Here is a 20,900-nt window from a genome sequence, read left to right on the forward strand (position 1 = left end):
TTCCTCCCTGCAGCTGATCTTCATATTCCTCGCACTGTTTGCGGGACCAGTGGCCGCCAGGGCCACAGGCTTTTCCCTGGGCTGCCAATAGCAATAACGCACCGGGGATTTTCCACTGGGGGCCGTGTGCTGGAGGGTGCCCAGGGCTTGCTCTCAGAGGGCCTCCCATGTGGGGGATTCTGGAAGGGACAAGGAGTATCTGGGACTCAGAAACCTCACCACTTCTTGCTAGGGGCTGGGGACCCTACCAGAGGGTAGGGGCTTGGAGCAGAGCCTCCCAGAAGCAGCAAACCACCCAGAGGCAGCTGTTCCCTAGACTTGGATGTGCACACCCAATGCCGTGCACACCTACAGCCTCCCTGGAACAAGAGGAAAGTGAAAACAGATTTAGTACGACAGGTCTGTTTCCATTGGAGGCCGTTCTTGGGCATAGGAGACCAGCAATAGCTTTGTTTTTGAAAGGCTCCTCCTTGGCAGATATTTACAGAGGCATCTGGGCTGCACTTAAATGAGGAAAAAATAAACATAAGAAACCATATTTTTTATCCTGCAGAACACTGCAAAAGTGTCTCCTGTTCCTTTCAACATCTCAACAAGGTGTACTCATGGGTTTAAGGGAGAAAAAAATCCCAACGTCCAGTTCCTCACTCCATCCAGAACCAGCAGGGCAGGCTTCAACCTGCCAGGTCCCATAGGACCCCACCCTCAGGAGAGCCCCATGCTTGTTTAATGTACTGTACTAGCTTATATTTCATTCATCTTCAAATTCTTAGTGATTTTTGAACAAGGGGCCCCCATTTTCATTTTACACTGGCTTCTTCTGCAGAAGTCCTGAGGATGGGCAAAAGTAACCAATGGTGGCCTGTACTCTTCAGAGAAAAATGCACAACATGGCCCTTTGTCTATGTTTGAAGACTAAGCTAGAAATGCCATGCGCTATTTCATCAGTGAGGCTTTTGCCTTATGAGGACTTCTGCAATCTGAAATTTCATGCCTGACCCCACGAATTCTAAACTTCTTAAATGTTTTAAAAGCACATACCTGAAAGTATCACTGGTCTCCCTCCGAGGGCTGAGCCAGTCATATCCTTACCAATGTGAATGTTATTCTTTGGGACCAAGGACAGAAGGAGATTTGTTTCCAGGGGCCATCCAGGAAAATGTAAATGCCTCCTGGGGTAACTTCTTGGCCAAGATCAATACATGAGGTGGGCTGAGTGCCCAGGACAGGCTGGGGTCCCCGAAAGAGGACTGGAGTGGTAAGAACAAAACTCTGGGGGGCACTGGGAGGGCACTTGATTGTCCAAGTCCTTGAAAGGATGTTCTAGGCTCATGTATCCCATCCTGATTCTCTCTTGAACCCATAAAATCACTCCACTGACACCGTGCTTACCAGGGTCTGCAGTTTCCTTCACGTTGCTAAATCTAACAGTCATTTCTGAGTACTCAGATTACTTCATTTGTCTGATGACCTGGTATAATGGATTACTCTCTCCAATGTGGATCTCTTTTCGCACTCACCACTCTGGGTTGCCTCCTCGTGGCCACTCCTGTGTCCCGTGCTGCTACCTTGTCCTCATCACCCAATCTCTGACGTTGGAGGGCTCCTGGAGTCATTGGGAAGGCGAAGGTCTAGGCTTTCATCCAATCTCACGGCTCTTAATCCTAGATCTATGATGTTGTGTCCCAAATCTAACCACGGATGTCCCTACCTGGGCAGTCATAGGCATCTCAAATTCAACATATTCAAGACAAAACTCCTCTTTTCTGCCCTTTGCTCTCCAAAACTGCCCACCTCCTACTGTCTTCATCTTCTCAATAAATGGGGCTGCATTTGACATCTAGCTCTCACACCCCATGGGTCGTCTGCAACAACCTTATTTCCAAATAAAGTCACATTCTGAGGCATTAGGTATTAGGATTTCAACATTATCTTCTTGGATGGACATAATTCAATCCATAACACCCCTTACATAAAGCTTTCCCTTGGAACATTTTAACTATGAATAATTTAATTTAACAGTTTAGACAATACCCATGTCTTTTTACTCTTTTTAAAAAAGATTTATTTATTTATTTATTTATTTATTTATTTATTTATTTGAGGGAGAGAGAGAGCATATGTGTGTGCACTAGTTGAGGGAGGGGAGGAGGGAGAGAATCTCAAACAGACTCCCTGCTGAGCACAGAGCCCAACTTGGGCTCAATCCCATGACCCATGAGATCATGACCTGAGCTTAAACCAAGAATCAGACACTTAACCAACTGAGCCACCCAGGCGCCTCATTTTTTTTTTAAATATTTTTCTTGTGCAACAGATTTTTATTCTTCTATACCTTGAAAAATGAAAAACAGCAACATAAGAAATCTATACAACTATCTTGTCAGGAAAAACAGCTATGCAAAGGCACCAGTATGTTTTAGTACATGAAATTCAATAGTTTCATTTATAAATATTTATCTGCTGTATTTTTAATGGATTCTAAATGAAATTTGGTGAGCTGAAATTAGAGAGATAATGCCTTCTGAAAAATGGTTTAGAATTTTTACGGCTGTGGTTATTTAAACCTGCATTTTTCACTAAATCAATAGATTGCTCAATCTCGCTGAGTTGAAAATGGTCTCTACAAGCATCCAACCACATAGCCATGGTTTTCATTTGTATTAACACAGGCTTTTCCCCAAACCAGTCCTTATTATGAAAAATAGATTTTTCTTTGGTCATCCAAAAGACAGGGGAAAAATTTAATCTATAAATTGTCATGTCTATATGATGCGGGCAAGATATTTCACATGAATATCCCTAAATAACACGAGCAAGTCCTAACCACCATGGTAGTAATAACTTAGTCATACAATTATTCCGTCTCTGGCTGTCACAGAAAGACTGCAGTTCTTCTGCAACATGTGTAGATGGCAGAGAAGTCCTCATAAATTTAAAATACAGATGCCTGCCAGTCTGAAAAATAACCCAAGGAAAGTTACAGAAAGTTTGGAATGGTAATTAAGGAAACTTCATTTTTAGAGCCAAAAAACCCACAGTATGGGCCCATCCTGAATGAATATAAAATGGTTTTTCCAAGATATTACTCTATCACTTTCTCATAATCCTTATATATTTGTGTAAGAAGATGCACTCTAATCGCACCTCCAGAGGATACCTAAGCTGCTAGCAAAAAAATCCATTTTGCTTTGTACGTTAACAAGAAATACAGTATCCAACATGTACTTAGGAAATACTGGTTGGAGTTATTTCTTTTGGATATACCATAAAAGTCATTTATTTTCTCATGTTAGTTTTGCTAATTAATCTCATTAAGGTGAATCCAAATCTCCCTTGAGTTTATTCTTAGTTTCCAAGTTGCAGCATTTGTGAAATATCTCTAGCAGCAATGAAGAGCCAGTCTGGTTGGAGTGACAAGAAGGACAGACAGCTTTTTTGAACTAGACGTTTTCTAAAATTGCTGAACACCAAAGTCGAGACAACTCTGCATTCTTTCAAAGTCCAAGGACCATCTTCTTTTAAAAGGCAGCTCTTCCTTTTCCTTGATAAGCTCTAGGAAACCAGGTTTTTTTGCTGTCTCCGCTATGGATCCACCACCACATCAAGAGCTGTTGAGGCAGACATGTGTGAGATGGTCCATTCCCAAATGGCTTTAAATCTAAAATCTGCTCCTGCTGCAGGGCAGTTCAAGGCTGGAGAGAGGCTGAGTGGCTAAACCTTCCTACTTTTCACCCAGACAGGAGCATCCAGGGGATTCGAGGTAAAAAAAGAAAAAATCCCCACACATCTGGCTCCTGCCCTCCTTCCTCATAAATGACCTGCACCACTCCCATGCCAGGTCCCACATGCCCTTTAGCAATGCAGGTGGGGAAGAGTCAGAAAGCCATGTGTTCCCATAGGTGAGCTACTCATAATGGGATTGAGTGTTCGAGGAGTGAGGTGAGGGACAGCTACAGGTAGCCAAAGGAGAGACTTCTGAGGGATGGGAACATCATGTGACTCAAATGTCCTACTGGCCTCACACCTGCAGCCCTCCAGGAAGTCTGGATGGCCAGAGAGACCTGAGCTCACACTCCATCAAGCAGGAGAAAGGTCTTAAGAAGACTGGACAAAATGAAGAATGAACTAGATGTCTCAGGGATCCTGGACAGTAAAAAAGCAGGAAGAGGGGCTGGGCGAACAATGCCTCTGTCCCTTGTCCCTGCCAGGTTGTCCCCACTGGCCATTGCTGTTGAAATGACATCTAACTGGGAGACAAAACTCCGAAGTGGACACAGCTGGAGTCCAGGCAGGCTGGGAGGCCGAACACAATGGAGAGACTCTACCATATGCTGAGAGTTCCTGCTTTTTTTTTTTTTTTAATCCTTTCTTTCATAAAAGAAAAAAATCTTTCTTTCATAAATTATATATATATATATATATGTATGTATATATCTCACAGACAACAGAGGAAGGAACAACATAAAAGTTTATATGGAAAAAAGCCCCTCACCTCTCAGATCTGGTGCTCATAAAACCAGATCCTCTTGGAAGGGCTGACAAGTGCCCTGGCATTTTTCACAGCTGCCCTTATGGATTTTCATGCTGTTACAGCCCTGGGGCTTTCTGAGACTCTGCTGGGGGCAAACCCTACATCCTGCTGGCCTTCCAATCTGTGCTCACTCAGCCTCCCCAAAATCAGATTGTTTTGTTGTTTTGCTTTGTTTGGTTTAGCAACTCTAACTCACCGTTGCCCCATTAAACTTTCAAGGGACTTATATCCTCTCAGTCTGCTTGCCAAGTGATCTGACTTCAAGTCGTTCCCTGGAAAAGTCAAGAGAGGATGTCTCTAGTCAAGGAAGTTTAGGAAATGCTACCCAGACTTTTCTGGGAGGTTCGCAATGCATACCCGCCTGTTATGAGCGGTGAGAGGGCCTACAGTCTCGATGCCTCCCAAACCCACCTGACAGTTATGTCCTCACGCAAGACCTCCTGCAAACACAGCGTGGCAGAAACATCGGATGGGAAATGCCACCCTAAATCCTGCTCACTCACACACTAGGTTGCATATTGCCCACCTCGGAGTGGGCTTTGGAGACTTTGTGAACCCAAATGCAAGACCCAACCTTTATTCCTGGAATGCGTTATCTTGTTACGCTCAGCCCCACCCACCCAGCCTGTCAAGGTCTTTTTGGAACTTGATTCTTAGGACCATATTTGTCTTGGACTCGCGTCTCACTAGCAAATGTTTCCACAGGCACACACACGTCTGCAGGAAAAGAGTAGCCCATAGGTGAAGCCACTTGCAGCTCTTCAACACAGCTGGCTCATTGAGTCCTGCATGCGCAGCCCCTCTTGGGAGGCATGCTTGGGCAAGATCCTTCCGGAGTATCAGGGATGAGTTTTATGTGGTTTCCAAGGAGATGCATTCATTTGAAGTTGTTTTTCCATCGAATGGCCCCAAAGTGAAAAGTGGTTGCAGGGAAGCTGAATTATGACTTAATGCCAGTAGCAGCTGCTGGTAACTACAGGGAAGGGGTGGGGAGCTGGTGGCTGGGACTTGGGGGTTCATTAACACTCACTTCTTAAATTAGCAAGTCCTCCTGGTACAAGTTTAAAAATAGAAACCTAATGGTTTCTAAAATTAGCAGTCATGGCTTTCCATAAATATTTAGACCTCTAATAAACTTCAGGTCCACTTCCCTAGACTAATGGGGTCAAGCAGGCTTAGCTTTTATGCCACATTCTTGAGGATCAGTGTACTTAAAATGATTGACCTTGACAAGCAAGAGCTTTGAGAAGCCGTGGACCTGGGACAGCCTGCATGGACATCAGCCTGGGGACGCCACCCGGGCAGGCCTAGAAGGATTGTAAAGGCCATTTGGAAAAGTTCGCAGCCTCTGGGCTACCTGGAGGAACCAACTGTCCAGGTTTGCCTGGTACTGTCCTGATTTCAGGCTGAAAGTCCCCTGCCCTGGGCACCTCTCAGTCTTCAGCAAACCGGCTCAGTTGGTCACTCTGGTTGCCTGAACCACTGCAAAAGGATTGAGACCAATGTTTTGGGACGTCTTTGGGGAGAAGAGTCAACTCTCCAGAAGGGCCTTGATGATACCACCTCTCGCTCTTTACACCAGTGTTGCTCCTATTTATTTGAAGAAGCTAGTGTTTGTAAGAGGAATTAACCACAGAAAGGACCAGCCAGGCTAGGCATAGAACTTCATCCCCCACACAGAGTTCCCTGTGTGAAAACAGGATGAACAGCTGCTGCATGGGGAACACACTGGGCAACATTAAGTCAAGGCACACGCAGCACCCTGCATCGCTTACACCCAGAAATTGGAGCTTTGGTGTCAGCTCTGCTAGGGTGCTCAGCGCATCAGGTGGGGGTTGCTGAAGCTGCCCCGGCCCACACATCAGAGCAACCCCTGTGTGGGCCCCCTCTCCTCCCTGGCAGTGACTGCAGGGCAGCCGAGGCTGCTCTGGGCAACAGGCACTGTCAGGGTCCCCCCACCCCGACCCAGCACTTGCACAAAGTGAGCACTTGCTGAGTGGAAGGAAAAGCCTTCCTGCAGAGCCTCAAGGGGACCAGCATCCTGATGAGGTGCAGGGGGCCGGTCAGCGTCAAGTGTGGGTGAAAAACACTATGTCCTGAACAAATGATCCTTTAAAAGGCCCAAGAAAACCCACTGCCAGGGGACTGCATGTCCTGTTTGGCACCACACCGTTATGCTGTCACCGAGCTTTGCTTGTTTGTTAACCAGCATAGAACTAAGAATCTCCTGCTACGACGCTCAGACATCTAAGCCCCATATACATCCATATAAATCCAGCAAGATGATGGTAATTGAGTAGGGGATTTCTCCCCAAGGGACCCGGGGTTAAAGATGGTCATAGTGAGCGTCAGCAGGGCCGGGGAGGTGCCCTGCCAGCCCACCGTTCTCTCCTGGCAGCCTCCCACACTTCACTGAGATGAAGGAAGAAATGGGTTTTGCCTACTGAGGTCTTCCTTGGTTTGGAATGTTGAAGTGACTTGTTATCAGAGAAGCGTCCCTTTTCTCCCTTCAGGACCAGGAGACACTTTGGGGCTCTGGGGTCTAGTTCCCTCATGTTAGAGAAAGAAGCTGAGCCCAGAGAGACCCCCCGAGTCACCCAGCAGGTAGGGGTGGCAAGACGGCTTGGAACCCTGCCCCAGGCAAGAGAGAGGAGCCGGTGGTGGCCACTGGGGTATTTCTGCTGGCCCTCCCGCCTTCCTTCCTCCCTTCCTCTCCTCCCTGCATCCTTTACCCTGCTTCTCTCCATCCTTCCTTCTAATATTTCCCGAGTGTCCCCTATTTGTCTGGCACTAAACAGGTGCTGGGTCCCTGCCCCCAAGAAGTGTTCTGAATTTTGCCATGGTTAGAATTTTTTAAACCTCTGAAATGGCTCCGCATTCTTGTCTCTCAGAAAGGCAGGTGGCCGTGCTTGGTTTGCAACAAGCCCGCCGCCCTGCAGAGAGGTGAGAGGGGAGGCGGCCTGCCTGGAGGGGGTGGTGGGTGATTCGTGGTGCTGGGCTGAGCACCTAAGGAGCTGGTTGGTGACCTTGGTCATCCCTGGCCCCTGGCATCAGTGGGCAATCTCTAAATTCACATCCAGCTCAGGATTCTGGAAGAAAGCATCAGCCCCCCCTACGGGTGCTAAACCTCTCCCACCCGGAGAGCACAGGGAAGTCACCACCCTGACGGGCCACCACAGGCTGATTTCTAAGTCGTAGGTAACACACCACTTGACTCTTGTCAGTCCGTTGGCCGGTTTATTTTTTTTAATAATAAATTTATTTTTTATTGGTGTTCAATTTGCCAACATACAGAATAACACCCAGTGCTCATCCCGTCAAGTGTCCCCCTCAGTGCCCGTCACCCATTCCCCCCCACCCCCCGCCCACCTCCCCTTCCACCACCCCTAGTTCGTTTCCCAGAGTTAGGAGTCTTCATGTTCTGTCTCCCTTTCTGATATTTCCCACACATTTCTTCTCCCTTCCCCTCTATTCCCTTTCACTATTATTTATATTCCCCAAATGAATGAGACCATATGTTTGTGGCCGGTTTAACAACTGAAGTGATTACTGGCCAAGTAATTTCAGGGTAGACATAAGGTAGAACTTGCCACATGCACTTGCTAAAGGCTGACAGATGGCAAGTGGGGGGTGTGGACTGCCCTTCGCTGGGGTCCCCGCCGGGGTTCCTGCCCCCGTCCCTTCCCCTTCTGGCCTTCCAGGGAAAATGTCGTAGCCCGGCCGCTCATTCCTTCACCCAGTGAAGTCTCAGCAACTGTTTTTGAAAAATATGTTAATTGTCATACCAACTGCCTATGGAAAACTCAGTTTCGGTGGCAGAAATAAATGCAGCGAGATAATCTTTAACTCCTTTCCTTCCTCCCCCCGGCTTCATTAGGACTCTGGCGGGCGCCTGAGCGAGCCGGGCAGCGGGCACCCGGACCATGGCCAGCACGGCCGTGCAGCTGCTGGGCTTCCTGCTCAGCTTCCTGGGCCTGGTGGGCACGCTGATCACCACCATCCTGCCGCACTGGCGCCGCACGGCGCACGTGGGCACCAACATCCTGACGGCCGTGTCCTACCTGAAGGGGCTGTGGATGGAGTGCGTGTGGCACAGCACGGGCATCTACCAGTGCCAGATCTACCGCTCGCTGCTGGCGCTGCCCCGGGACCTGCAGGCGGCCCGCGCGCTCATGGTCATCTCGTGCCTGCTGTCGGCCGCCGCCTGCGCCTGTGCCGTCGTGGGCATGAAGTGCACGCGCTGCGCCAAGGGCACCCCGGCCAAGACCGTGTGCGCCGTGCTGGGCGGCGTGCTCTTCCTCCTGGCCGGCCTGCTGTGCATGGTGGCCGTCTCCTGGACCACCAACGACGTGGTGCAGAACTTCTACAACCCGCTGCTGCCCAGCGGCATGAAGTTCGAGCTCGGGCAGGCCCTCTACCTCGGCTTCATCTCCTCGTCCCTGTCGCTCATCGGTGGCACGCTGCTTTGCCTGTCCTGCCTGGACGAGGTGCCCTCCGGGCCCCACCAGGTGCCGCCCAGGGCCACCACGGCCACCACCGCGCCAGCCTACCGGCCCCCCGCCGCCTTCAAGGACAACCGGGCCCCCTCAGCCACCTCGGCCTCGCTCAGCGGGTACAGACTGAACGACTATGTGTGAGTGCCCAGGGCCTGCCCCTCCCTGAGCCCACGGACCCCAGGGTGGCACCCATGCATGGTCCCGGCCCAGGGTCGGCTTCTGGGCCACTCTCGTGTCCAGAGGAATAATATGATCGTGAGGGGAGTGGGCTTAAAACACAGGGAAGGAGGGGGGAATGGGAGGAGAGGAGCTCTATATACCAAAGACTTACAACAATCCTTTCTGTTTTTTTTATTTATTATATGTATTTATGTGGGTGATTTAATAACAGCTGAATGCAAAGCAACTCGGGAGTTTGGTCTGTGGGGTTTGTCTGCGGTATAGGAATAAACCTTTTGGATGTGGTCGTGCACGAAATAGACAGTATCCGTTTCTGTTTCCGATCTGTCCTGTCTGCTAAGATCTTGTAACCACCGCACACCGTCACAGCTTCACGCGGCAAAGCGATGGGGACACTCGGCGAGGAGCCCCGACCCACACATGATGGGAAAATCAGAGGAGGGCTGGGCTGATACTCATCGAAAAGCTGCTTGAGCAACACCCACCAAAAACTGTCAACTCCAGCTTAAGTGCAGAGGCAGGGCAGGAAGCACAGGGCTTTGGGGGGAAAAGACGGGGGACGTAAATCACACAGTAAAGGTAATGTGTTCTAGTGGTAGCCCCCCCACTAGTAAGGAAGCAAAAGTCAGCATTAAAAAGACAAAGCGGGGTGGGAGAGGGGGGGATCTCTCTATCTCCTGGATCTGAATGCCTGTTTCCCTTCCCAAGTTAGGGAAGTTCTCAACTATCCCAATATTTATAGCAGCAATGTCCACAATAGCCACACTGTGGAAGGAGACTCGGGGTCCATCTTTCGATGTGGTCTATGTATACAATGGAATATTCCTCAGCCATTAGAAAAGACAAATACCCACCATTTGCTTCGACGTGGAGGGACCTGGAGGGTATTATGCTGAGTGCAGTAAGTCAGTCGGAGAAGGACAAACATTATATGGTCTCATTCATTTGGGGAATATAAAAAATAGTGAAAGGGAATAAAGGGAAAGGAGAGAAAATGAGTGAAAATATCAGTGAGGGAGACAAAACATGAGAGACACCTAACTCTGGGAAACGAACAAGGGGTGGTGGAAAGGGAGGTGGGTGCGGGGTGGGGGTGACTGAGTGATGGGCACTGAGGGGGGCACTTGGCGGGATGAGCACTGAGTGTTATGCTATATGTTGGCAAATTGAACTCTAATAATAAATAAATAAATAAATAAATAAATAAATAAATAAATAAATAAAAAGACAAAGCAGGGATGCCTGAGTGGCCCAGCAGTTGCCCTGCCTTCGGCTCAGGGCATGATCCCGGGGTCCTGGGATCGAGTCCTGCATCAGGCTCCCTGCAGGGAGCCTCCTTCTCCCTCTGCTTGTGTCTCTGCCTCTTTGTGTCTCTCATGAATAAATAAATAAAATCATTTAAAAAAAGACAAATCAGGGGTGGCTGCTTACTTAGCTATCTAGGCATTGGCAAGAAGCCCAGTTAGGAGCACTGCTCATGCCCAAGGGCCCTGCAGGACACCACCAGCTCCTTTTCTGGGGACAGAAGCAGGATGGCAGGGCACCTGGATGGCTCAGTGGTTGAGCATCTGCTTTTAGCTCGGGGCGTGATCCTGGTGACTTGGGATCGAGTCCCACGTCGGGCTCCCTGCATGGAGCCTGCTTCTCCCTCTGCCTGTGTCTCTCATGAATAAATAAATAAAATCTTTAAAAAAAAAAAAAAAGAAGAAGCAGGATGGCAGCTGCCATCAGAACAGGTACAAGAGTGTGTTTACTTCTCTTTTAGCTCCAAAGCACTGCTGAGAGGACCAGATGAGCTCGGACTTCTTTAAGAACATCGATGATGCTTTCTGGTTGTGATCTAAATCACATGGTCAGAGAGCTGTACAGGGTCACACACACACACACACACACACACACACACACACAGCTCTCCCGTTAGCCTGGGGACCTTAGTCCTGTTCTATATCCATCCATTTCACAGCCTTCCCATGATTCCCCCTGGTGGTGCCCGGCTCATGCCTTTGTCCCAAACTTCAAGTTCTGAACATGTCAAGAGAATACCCTGTTCTGCAGAAGGGCTGTGCCTGAGAGCTGTGCCTCCATGCTCAAGGGGTCTTGGAGAAGGGTGGCCAGGGTTCCAGCAGTCACTGCCTGCAGAGGAGAGAGCCACAGCATGTCAGCACAGACATGGAGCCAGCTGGCCAAGCTCGCTGCTGCAGTGGCCAGGATCAGAGGGGTGGAAGAGAAGGCTCCTGGACCATGGTCAAAGGGCCAGGCAGGCTGTAGCATGGTGCCCCTGGATCCAACAAGGCCAGAGATGGGTTCATCCTCCGCTGACCTCATGCTTCCATCTGACAGGGTCCTCCAGGCCCTCCGATCAGGCCACTGAGATGGTGACAAGAACCTCAGCCACCATGTGCTTCACGTGCAGGCAGAGGCTCTCAGCAGGGATGTGTGTACACTGAGAGACCCTCTGGTTCCTTTTGGCCTTACCAGTTACAGCTACTGAACTACACTGTTGCTGAGGTCTGGCAGGAGGAAAACCTTCCCGACATGGAGAAGTGGGAGTTAAAGGAGAAGCTCTGTACTACTTTTTGTTGACCTTACAACCCAGGCAACAGGTACCACCTGGGTTTGGAAGGAGGGGTGCAGTAAATTTTAGTCTTTATCTGAGCACAGAGAAGCTAGGAGGGCTGGGATCTGCCATCCCAACAAGGCCAGGGAATTAGACCAGAAAGGTCATCATTCATGTAGGATGAAACAAATAATCTTAACCTACTCTTTAAACTATAAAAAATAAATCAATCTGAACCAATAAAGAAGGGAAATAGAATCTTCTAAAACCAGAATGATATTCTGTTAGCCCTCCCTTGATGGTCGTGGTCTACAAGGTGTCTGGTGAAGTTACTCTAGGTAATAGACCTATTATAAATTAAAGAAAAAATAGCATTTTTTCTAATTCTTCCTTGAATTATTTCATTACTAAAATAAAACATGTCCCTATCTCCTACTCAGGTGAGAGGTCAATAGTAATAGTGATTACAGTTTACTGGGCACTTACTATGTGCCAAGCATACTTTTTGTTGACTAATTTGGTCCAATGAGACCCATAAGAACCCAATGAGATAAACACAAGTCTTAACCCCATTTTACAAAGGAGAAAATTAAAGCATTTCGAAGAGATTAGCTACTTGCCGAGGGTCACAGAGCCAATGAGTAAAAGACCCAGGATTCAAAGCCAGACAGGTAAACAGGTGACAGATATGTTCACTCAAGTAGCAGCATGACCCATAGTCTAATTGCTTTTGTGTCTAGACTATTTCCAAATAATTAAGAGATTATTTCATGACCATATATGGTTCTTGCCACAATCTTCACTCCCTAGAGCTTCTGTTGCCTGGGCTCTGGCTGTATTGATGGAATGTGATGCCAGACCCAAAGGTCCAAACTTGAATCCCCATAGAAAGCAGGAAGCAACATATAAGAAGTGACACATGGATGACTCCGTCCTATAGCTGGCCAGTCCAAACAGGAAGTAGATGTGAATAAGACCTTGATTCTCTCCTTCAAGTAACAGTGTATAAGAATGCAGTTCCCTATTTCCTCCGTCACTCCCAGGGCAAGTATCTCAGGCCACGCAAGCCCCTCTCTTGCCATGTTACTACCAGGGCCTTCAAGTAGGTGCCTGTTCCTGGTTTTGCCCAAACCTTTGGAACTGGCCGGTCTTAAGCAAGGCTGCTTTAACAACAGTATGGTCTTCTTTTGGAGGTCCAACACACAGTCCCAAGTTTCAGAATAAAAAGGAAATGTGAGTCAGACCGTTGTCATGGATATAAATTACAACATGACCCTCACGGGATAAGAAATGCTACAATTCCTTGCTTCTCTAAATCAAATCAAGTTTGGCTCTGATCCATGTTTTCTGGTTCTCTCCCCTGCATTTAGGATGTCTCAGGGCCACAGAGCTAAGGGAGGCCCTGGATTTGTAGGAGTGAAGGCCAGTCTTGAGTCCTTGGGGATGCCTTGTTGTTACCCATTGACTGTTGGCATTGGTGCTTTCACAGCCCACAGCCTCCTGATGCTCCTCCCAGGCCACAAACCATCCATCACCGCAGTCATTCATGTCATGTCCCAAGCCCTCACCAGCCCTGTGTGAGCAGACACTGGAAACTTCCACTCATGAACCCTTTGTCCTTGGCTGAGTCTCTGGGAAGCCACTTTCTGAGATGGAGACATGCCCCTCTCCTACCCAAAGCACCTGAATGTCGCCTCTTGAATAGCACACTCTGATTGCTCTCATAGGTTTAGCCTCTAGGCATCAAAGGCCTCTGAAATCTCCCAGACAACTCTACTTTTGTGTCAGCCACTCTCAGCCCTACGTGGAAACAATTTGAGAATGATCGCTCACTCACAATCTGTATAGCAACCATCTATTACATTGTGGTGATAAACTGAAGACAGGGCCAGGATTTCCACCCTCAGTGCCTGGCTCCAACGTCCCGTGCTTGACCACAACGCCACTGTACTTCTCCCTGCCTTGGTCCCTCCTTGCTTTTTCCCTGCCAGGCAGAGGGAATGGCATGGATGATGAGAATCTTGGCAGGAGATGTGGCTGTGAATCAGGTGGCAGGATGGAAGGGGAAGAAGAGATTGGCTTGCAGACAGAGCCAATAGGATTTCCTGGGGGCTTGATTCTGGGCGTGAAAATAAAAGTCTTAAAAAAAAAAAAAGAAAGAAGTCTTAAAGGATGATGCCAGGATTTGGGACTGTATCAACTGGAAGCATGGGGTTTCTACTTTCTGAAATGAAGAAGATTCTAGAAAGAAAAGGTTCCAATCTACTAAGGTAGATTAAATCAATTTTCCAGGTGTTTGGTCTGAGCTGCCTCCAGGGGAGATGTGGGGTGGGTTCTTGGATATACAAAGCTGGAGCTCAGAGAGAGGTCACTTTGGGAGCCATCAGCCCAGGTATATCACTTAAGCTGGCAGCTAGAAAGGATCACGTTGGAAGTGAACCAGATGAGGAATCAGAGGCCAAAGAGGTTCATGTTTGGAAGGTGGGAGGATGAGGTGGATTGATCTAGCCAGCAGCCGGAGGGGGAATGCCCAGTGAGCAAGGAGAACTAAGGAGAGGATGTTCTTGAAGGGAGTGATCAGCAGCGTTACATTAACTCCTTGATCTTCATGGTCATGTGGGATGGAGGTGCTGTGGTTGGCTTCATTTGCAGGGCAAGCACTGGGCTTAGAAAAGCAAAAGGGAAGCTGAGGGCGGCCAGGTGGAAGCAACAAGCTGCCTGCATGGAGAGCGGACGCACTAAGGTTAGAACACTCTTGTATCTAAGCCCTAAGGTTGCAAGAGCCCTCAAGGAAAAATACGCAGCTCGAAGCTCCCTCATAAGCTTTAAGGCAGACCTACTAGGATTCTTCCCGAGATAACACATTAGGAGTCTTCTCTCCAGGTTCTGTCCTAGGTTCCCGTGGACTCCACACCACATTAATACTTTTGAATAGAAAGACAAAAGAGAACTATGTAAGATTCCAAAAAGAAACCAATGAAATTGAAAGGGGTTGTCAAAATATTTACAAAGTGTGACATCACTGGTAATATTCAGGAATGCGCTAAATGACAATACCCTGCAATAAATACTGCAAGGCCAAAAGCAATAATGAGCGTAAATAGTATTTTCAGAAATTTGCAACAATTTGATATGAAAATATTTGCTATTTCCAGTAGTGATAAAGTCTCAAGGGCTACAATTCAAAAAAGAAAGAAAGAAGGAAGGAAGGAAGGAAGGAAGGAAGGAAGGAAGGAAGGAAGGAAGGAAGAAAGAGAAAGAAAGAAAGAAAGAAAGAAAGAAAGAAAGAAAGAAAGAAAGAAAGAAAGAAAGGAAGAAAGAAAGAAAGAAAGAAAGAAAGAAAGAAAGAAAGAAAGAAAGAAAGAAAGAAAGAAAATTCCTCAGATGACTTAAAGATACTCTTAAAGCCCCTTTGCGTGAAGAGTTCTGCAGCCTGAAATTCAAACTTCCTACTGCACATAAGTAATAGTCTACTAGGTGCTGGTGGCTGGATCAGAAAAGAATGCGACTCTTGATCTCTAGATTGTGAGTTCAAGCCCCATGTTGGGAGTAGAGATGACTAAAAATAATAATAAGTTTAGGAACAAATTTTTAAAAGATTTTATTTATTCATGAGAGAGAGAAGCAGAGACATAGGCAGAGGGAGAAGAAGCAGGCTACCCATGAGGAGCCTGATGCAGGACTCGATCCCAGGACTCCAGGATCACGACCTGAGCTGAAGGCAGACGCTCAACCACTGAGCCACCCAGGGGCCCAAAGAAAAAAAAATGTTTTAATTAAAATAAAATAAACCTTAAGAGCCCCCTGGGAACCCCAGAGGTCTTATGCATGTGTCTGGGGGGCTAGGGGACACCAGAACAGCAGCCTAGACCTGCCTCCGCCGTTCCTGAAGACAGTGGAAATCTGGCTCCACTTTTTTTATATATATATTTTTTTTCTTCTAGTCCTTTATTTTACATCTAATTTAATTTATAATTTGTAACAAAACTTCTACTTTACAAAGTTTTGTAGGCTATTCTTTTCACATAGCATTATATATGGACATTTTTTTTAATATTTCAAGTACATATTTATTTATTTGTTTGTTTGTTTATTTTAACTGCTCAGTAAGAGCCATCTCAATGCCCCAAAGTAAATCACAATGACCCCAGGCAGTATTCCCATCTGTTACAGACAGAGCAGGAGCTCCTCACGGTGGCCAGAGAAGCACCAGGCATAGGTACCCAGTCATGGGGTTTCTTGGTACCACTGGCTGCCATTTGCAAGGTCCACAGATGAGAGAGAGAGAGAGAGAGAGAGAGAGAAGAGCCCCTGGGAACAGCCTTGCTAAACCAAGTGAGGCCAAAAAAATAAAAAATAAAATAAACCAAGTCAGGCCAAGAGCAAAGGCAAATCCAGTGCACATTTCTTCTGCCAGAAAAGTCGGTTTTAGACAAATGATATTAGAATTAACCATACTCAGTAGCTTAACAGTCACCAAGCTCCAGAGAGGGAGGAGGAAGCAGAAGACACGCCCCAGGGGAACAACAGGTGAGCAAACCAGGTTTAACTACAACTTGAGTAGTAGAGCCTCCACACATCTCCTATAGTATCCTCACACCTTTCTCAACCAGGAAGAGACACAGGGGTGTGGTGTGTGTGTGTGAGAGAGAAAGAGAGAGACAGAGAGACAGAGACAAAAGGAGAGATTGAAATCTGAGGTCCTGGATATTTGAAGCTATTTCTTGAATCAAAAAGCACAAAGCCAATTACTGGGCAACTATCCAAATGAAAACACAGAAATTTCATTCTAGTAAATTATTTTAAAATACTACCAACTGGCTTTTGCAGGTGTGTGTGGCAGGGGAAAGGCATGAGCCAATAGCCCATTTCCTGCCTGGGAAAGGCCAGCGGAGGTCGACCCCATAAATCTCGGAGGTCCCCAGGCCCTGGGGGTGATTCACCTGCATCCTCCTCACACCTCCTGCTCTAGAGCTTCACCTCCGAAAAGCTCAGCATGGTGCACAGTATATACTGCAATTCCTTTCTCCTATGGGGCTCTCTATTTAAAAGCTCGCCACCCTGCCATCCCTGCTGGGTAAATGATTGACTGGCCCAAGCTTTCCATCCCACCAGGGCAGCCTACCAGCTCCTGCTGGGAGCATCAGCTGCCTAGAGCTCTGGGGAGGTCTGGGATTTTTTTCAGTTATCCCAGGCATTTTTCCAAAATAAAGCATTTGCATAGATTTCCCATCCAGCATAATAAATAGCAAGAAGGCAGGATTTAACAGTCAGAAAAACATAGGAGAGTTTTGGTCTAGTGGCTTCAACAGGTGTCTGCGGAAGCTGGTGCCTGCCTTGAGTAGGAGCTCACGATGACTTTGCTCAACACGAGTTGGAGGCAATGGGAGTCCAGGACAGTGAAGCTCTTGTGTGAATAAGGAGACCCAGTGCTACACTCAGGAGTCCCTGAGCCTAGACAGAACCTGATCCCCAGCCTCTCCCCAGACAACCGTCTCAGCTGGGGAGGTAGCCTGTTTTTCCATTCACAGCTCTATAAATATTTCTGTTATGAAATTTACCACCCCTCTTCGTAATGACTATGAATTGCTCTGTGATACCCAGACATCGGACCATCACATGACTTTGTTTTTCCAAAATAAAATCTAGTTCTGATTAAAACCACAATAAGATAAGTACCACTACATGCACACTAGGCTGGCTAAATTGTAAAGGATTGACAATATCCTAGGAGATGAAGCATTTATTGACTAGGAGATGAAGCAACGGCAACTTCTGTTTCCAGGAGGGAAGGGGCACATCTGTACCATTACAGCTGGTTATGGGCAGGGGGTAGTCGGGAGGCTTCTGGGTGCTGGTAATGTTCCCTCTCTAGATCTGGGTGGTAGTTATACAGCTATATTCATCCTATGGTCATTTATCTAGGTAGACACTCATAACTGGGATATGTTTATTTTATTTTGTTTTCTTTACAACTCACCCTGTGTTTGCCTCCTTCTCCCATGAGATTCTGAGCCTTCCTGATCTAGGAAGTTATGTTCCCATGGCCTTGTACATGGTAGCTCTTCAACAAGTGACTTGCTGTTGAATACATGGCTTTGTACTTCACAAAAAGCTATCGAATCCCTTTAAATATGCAACTTTTCTACATATTTTACATATGATTCAGTTTATTTTAGAAATTTCTTTGCACAAAACGTCTCAGGACTGCACTGTGTGGAAAACAAGGCCTTGGGATCCCTGGGTGGCGCAGCGGTTTGGCGCCTGCCTTTGGCCCAGGGCGCGATCCTGAAGACCCGGGATCGAATCCCACATCAGGCTCCCGGTGCATGGAGCCTGCTTCTCCCTCTGCCTGTGTCTCTGCCTCTCTCTCTTTCTCTCTGTATGACTATCATAAATAAAATAAAATAAAATAAAAAAAAGAAAACAAGGCCTTCCTCACATCATGGGCCACTCCACTCTTAGAAACTCCACTTGACCAAAGCTGAAAAGGAGGATAAAAACATAGGGATGCATTTTGTACAGAGCTCCTGAACCCAGGCCTTTTTCTAAGTGGAGGTTGAACTTTGTTTCACCAGGAGAGTCAACAACACATGGCATAGAGAGAGGCAATCCCCTACTCGGCCCAAATGTGGTCAAGGCCATGGTTAAATCAGGGTCTTTGGGGGGAGAAGCTCTGAAGTGCCAGTCTGGTGCTCAAAAACATCTGCACATCTTGTCTTCTGTGAATGGAATTCTTTTAATCAAACCAAAGTCTTTCCATTAATATTTAAATAAAAGGCTTTAAGTTTCCCCCATCTTATATACAATTCATCCAACTTACTTGTCGGTCCTGTTCTGTTTGCTCTCTGCCCTCCTTCCTCTCAAGAGCCTTCTTCACACAAATTGGGGTCGCAGGCCCTCTAGACTGTTTCCTTGACTATTTCTCTCTGTTCTGTTTGTCTAATTCTTTGACATCTTTCCTGATTTTTCCACTTGTCTACCAATTGTTGAGAGAAGAGTGTTGCAATCTCTGATTATACATTGGGGGGCTGCCTATTTCTCCTTGCAGTTCTATAAGTTTTTATTTCATGTACTTTGAAGCTTCATTATTAGGTGCATAAATTAGAATTACGTCCTTTTGACGTAAACCTAACTATATCAAGAGTCACATGAAATGTACATGAACTAACTGCCTCAATTTTAAAAATAGAGATTGTCAAACTGGATAAAAAAGTAAGACCCAGGGATCCCTGGGTGGCGCAGCGGTTTGGCGCCTGCCTTTGGCCCGGGGCGCGATCCTGGAGACCCGGGATCGAATCCCACGTCGGGCTCCCGGTGCATGGAGCCTGCTTCTCCCTCTGCCTATGTCTCTGCTTCTCTCTTTCTCACTGTGTGCCTATCATAAATAAATAAAATTAAAAAAAAAAAAGTAAGACCCAACTCTCTGATGCCTGCATAGAAATGCCCTTTAAAAATAAGGACAAAATAAGTTAAAAGTATGGAAAAATATACAATGTGAATACTAATTTAAAGAAAAAAGATGGAGTGGCTGTAATATTACCAGACAAAGAAGATTCCAGAGCAAAGAATACTAAGAGGGTTATAGAAGTTCATTGTGTAACGATGAAGAGGTCACAACAATTCTGGACAGTTCTGGAATCCTATTCATGCATATCCTTCCTTTTCATAAAGTGACAGACAGCCAAAGCCATCCTTTTAAATTGGGAACTTCCAATTCAAGACAGTAGACTAAGTTTATGTTTAAATGCCTATCCCTTCTTTGGATCCCATCAAAATAATACAAAATAATAGTAAATAATAAAAGAATGAAATGCACAACAAAGAGAACGGAAAAAAGGACTGTTAGGGTTTGGGGTTTGGGTTTTTTTTTTTAATCCTTGGAAACAAAAAGCTGATGTGAAAATATAATTTTCAAATCAGAGTGGTGGGAGGCACAACAAGGAGGGCAAGTGGAGCTGAGTGAAGGGAAACCCTGGAGGAGTCCAACAAGAAAGCTGACTCAGAGCTGAGAGGGAAAGGATGGAAAATGCAAATGGCAGAGTTACTCCATTTACTGCTTCTCCCCATCCCCACAGGCACACACAGAGGATCTAGGATAACCGTTCTAGGTTCTAGGGAGTTATGGGGCAAGTAGCACAGGTGTCTGCACGTTACTGTGAACCCCTCTACTTCTGGCATTTCAGAAGTCCTCGAGGAGTCCAGCTTCCTGCTCCCTCTGGCCCAAGGGAAGCCTTCCTTTTGACAAGTCTTTCTTGCATAAATCACATTCTCGGGCAGCTTCTGCATTGCCTCCTGCTTCCAAGAAGTAAGACACTTGAGGAAAGCCTGCAGCATGAAAGAGAGAGAGAGAGAAAGAGAGAGAGAGACTGACACCAGAGTAGTTCAGGGAAGAGAAGAGAATGTTTTGAAATCTCTATTCTGTACTCTTACAGAAATTCAAGGTCTTATTTCTTCCATAAGAAGAGAATGCTATGAAAAAATCAGAAAATGGAAAAGGTTTTTAAGTTAAAATTTTTAATAGAATATTTAAAAGTTTAATATAAAATAAATAAATACATTTAAAAAATTAAATACGTAAGTTGAAACATAAAGTAGAAAAAATATTCCAAAGCATAACAAAGATTAAAATACAAATAATAAGGGCACATGGCTGGCTCAGTTGGTGGAGCATGTGACTCTTGATCTTGAGGCTGTGGGTTTGAGCCTCACATTGGGTATAGAGATTACTTAAAAAAAAAAGAAAACATACAAATAATAGGGAACCACAGACCAGAAGATGAAAGACATAGAGTATCCCTGCAGGAGGTCAAACATCTGACAAATAGGAGTTCCTAAATAATAATAATAATAATAATAATAATAATAATAATAATATAGACAAGTAGAAATTATGTTTAAAAATGAGAAAAAAATCCCAGACCTGAAGGAAGACATGAATTTCCAAATTTAAGGGACTTAAAAAATATTAAATGGAATGACTAGAGATTCAAATAAATAAGATACAGCCGGGATCCTTGGGTGGCGCAGCGGTTTGGCGCCTGCCTTTGGCCCAGGGCGCGATCCTGGAGACCCGGGATCGAATCCCACGTCAGGCTCCCGGTGCATGGAGCCTGCTTCTCCCTCTGCCTGT

The 20,900-nt window shown here is 46.4% G+C and overlaps 1 protein-coding gene across 1 annotated transcript in view; it reads left to right on the forward strand.

The window, feature by feature from the left end:
- The window catches only part of CLDN14 (claudin 14), a 59,876-nt gene extending 50,389 nt beyond the window's left edge, over positions 1-9,487 (forward strand). The window contains exon 3 of the mRNA XM_041734729.1: positions 8,412-9,487. Coding sequence (XP_041590663.1) covers positions 8,458-9,171 — 714 coding nt within the window. The 5' untranslated portion in view covers positions 8,412-8,457 and the 3' untranslated portion in view covers positions 9,172-9,487. The remainder of the gene's footprint in view (positions 1-8,411) is intronic.
- Positions 9,488-20,900: the final 11,413 nt, after the last annotated feature.

Source organism: Vulpes lagopus, chromosome 20 (assembly GCF_018345385.1).
Source record: "Vulpes lagopus strain Blue_001 chromosome 20, ASM1834538v1, whole genome shotgun sequence".
NCBI classification, from domain to species: Eukaryota; Metazoa; Chordata; class Mammalia; order Carnivora; family Canidae; genus Vulpes; species Vulpes lagopus.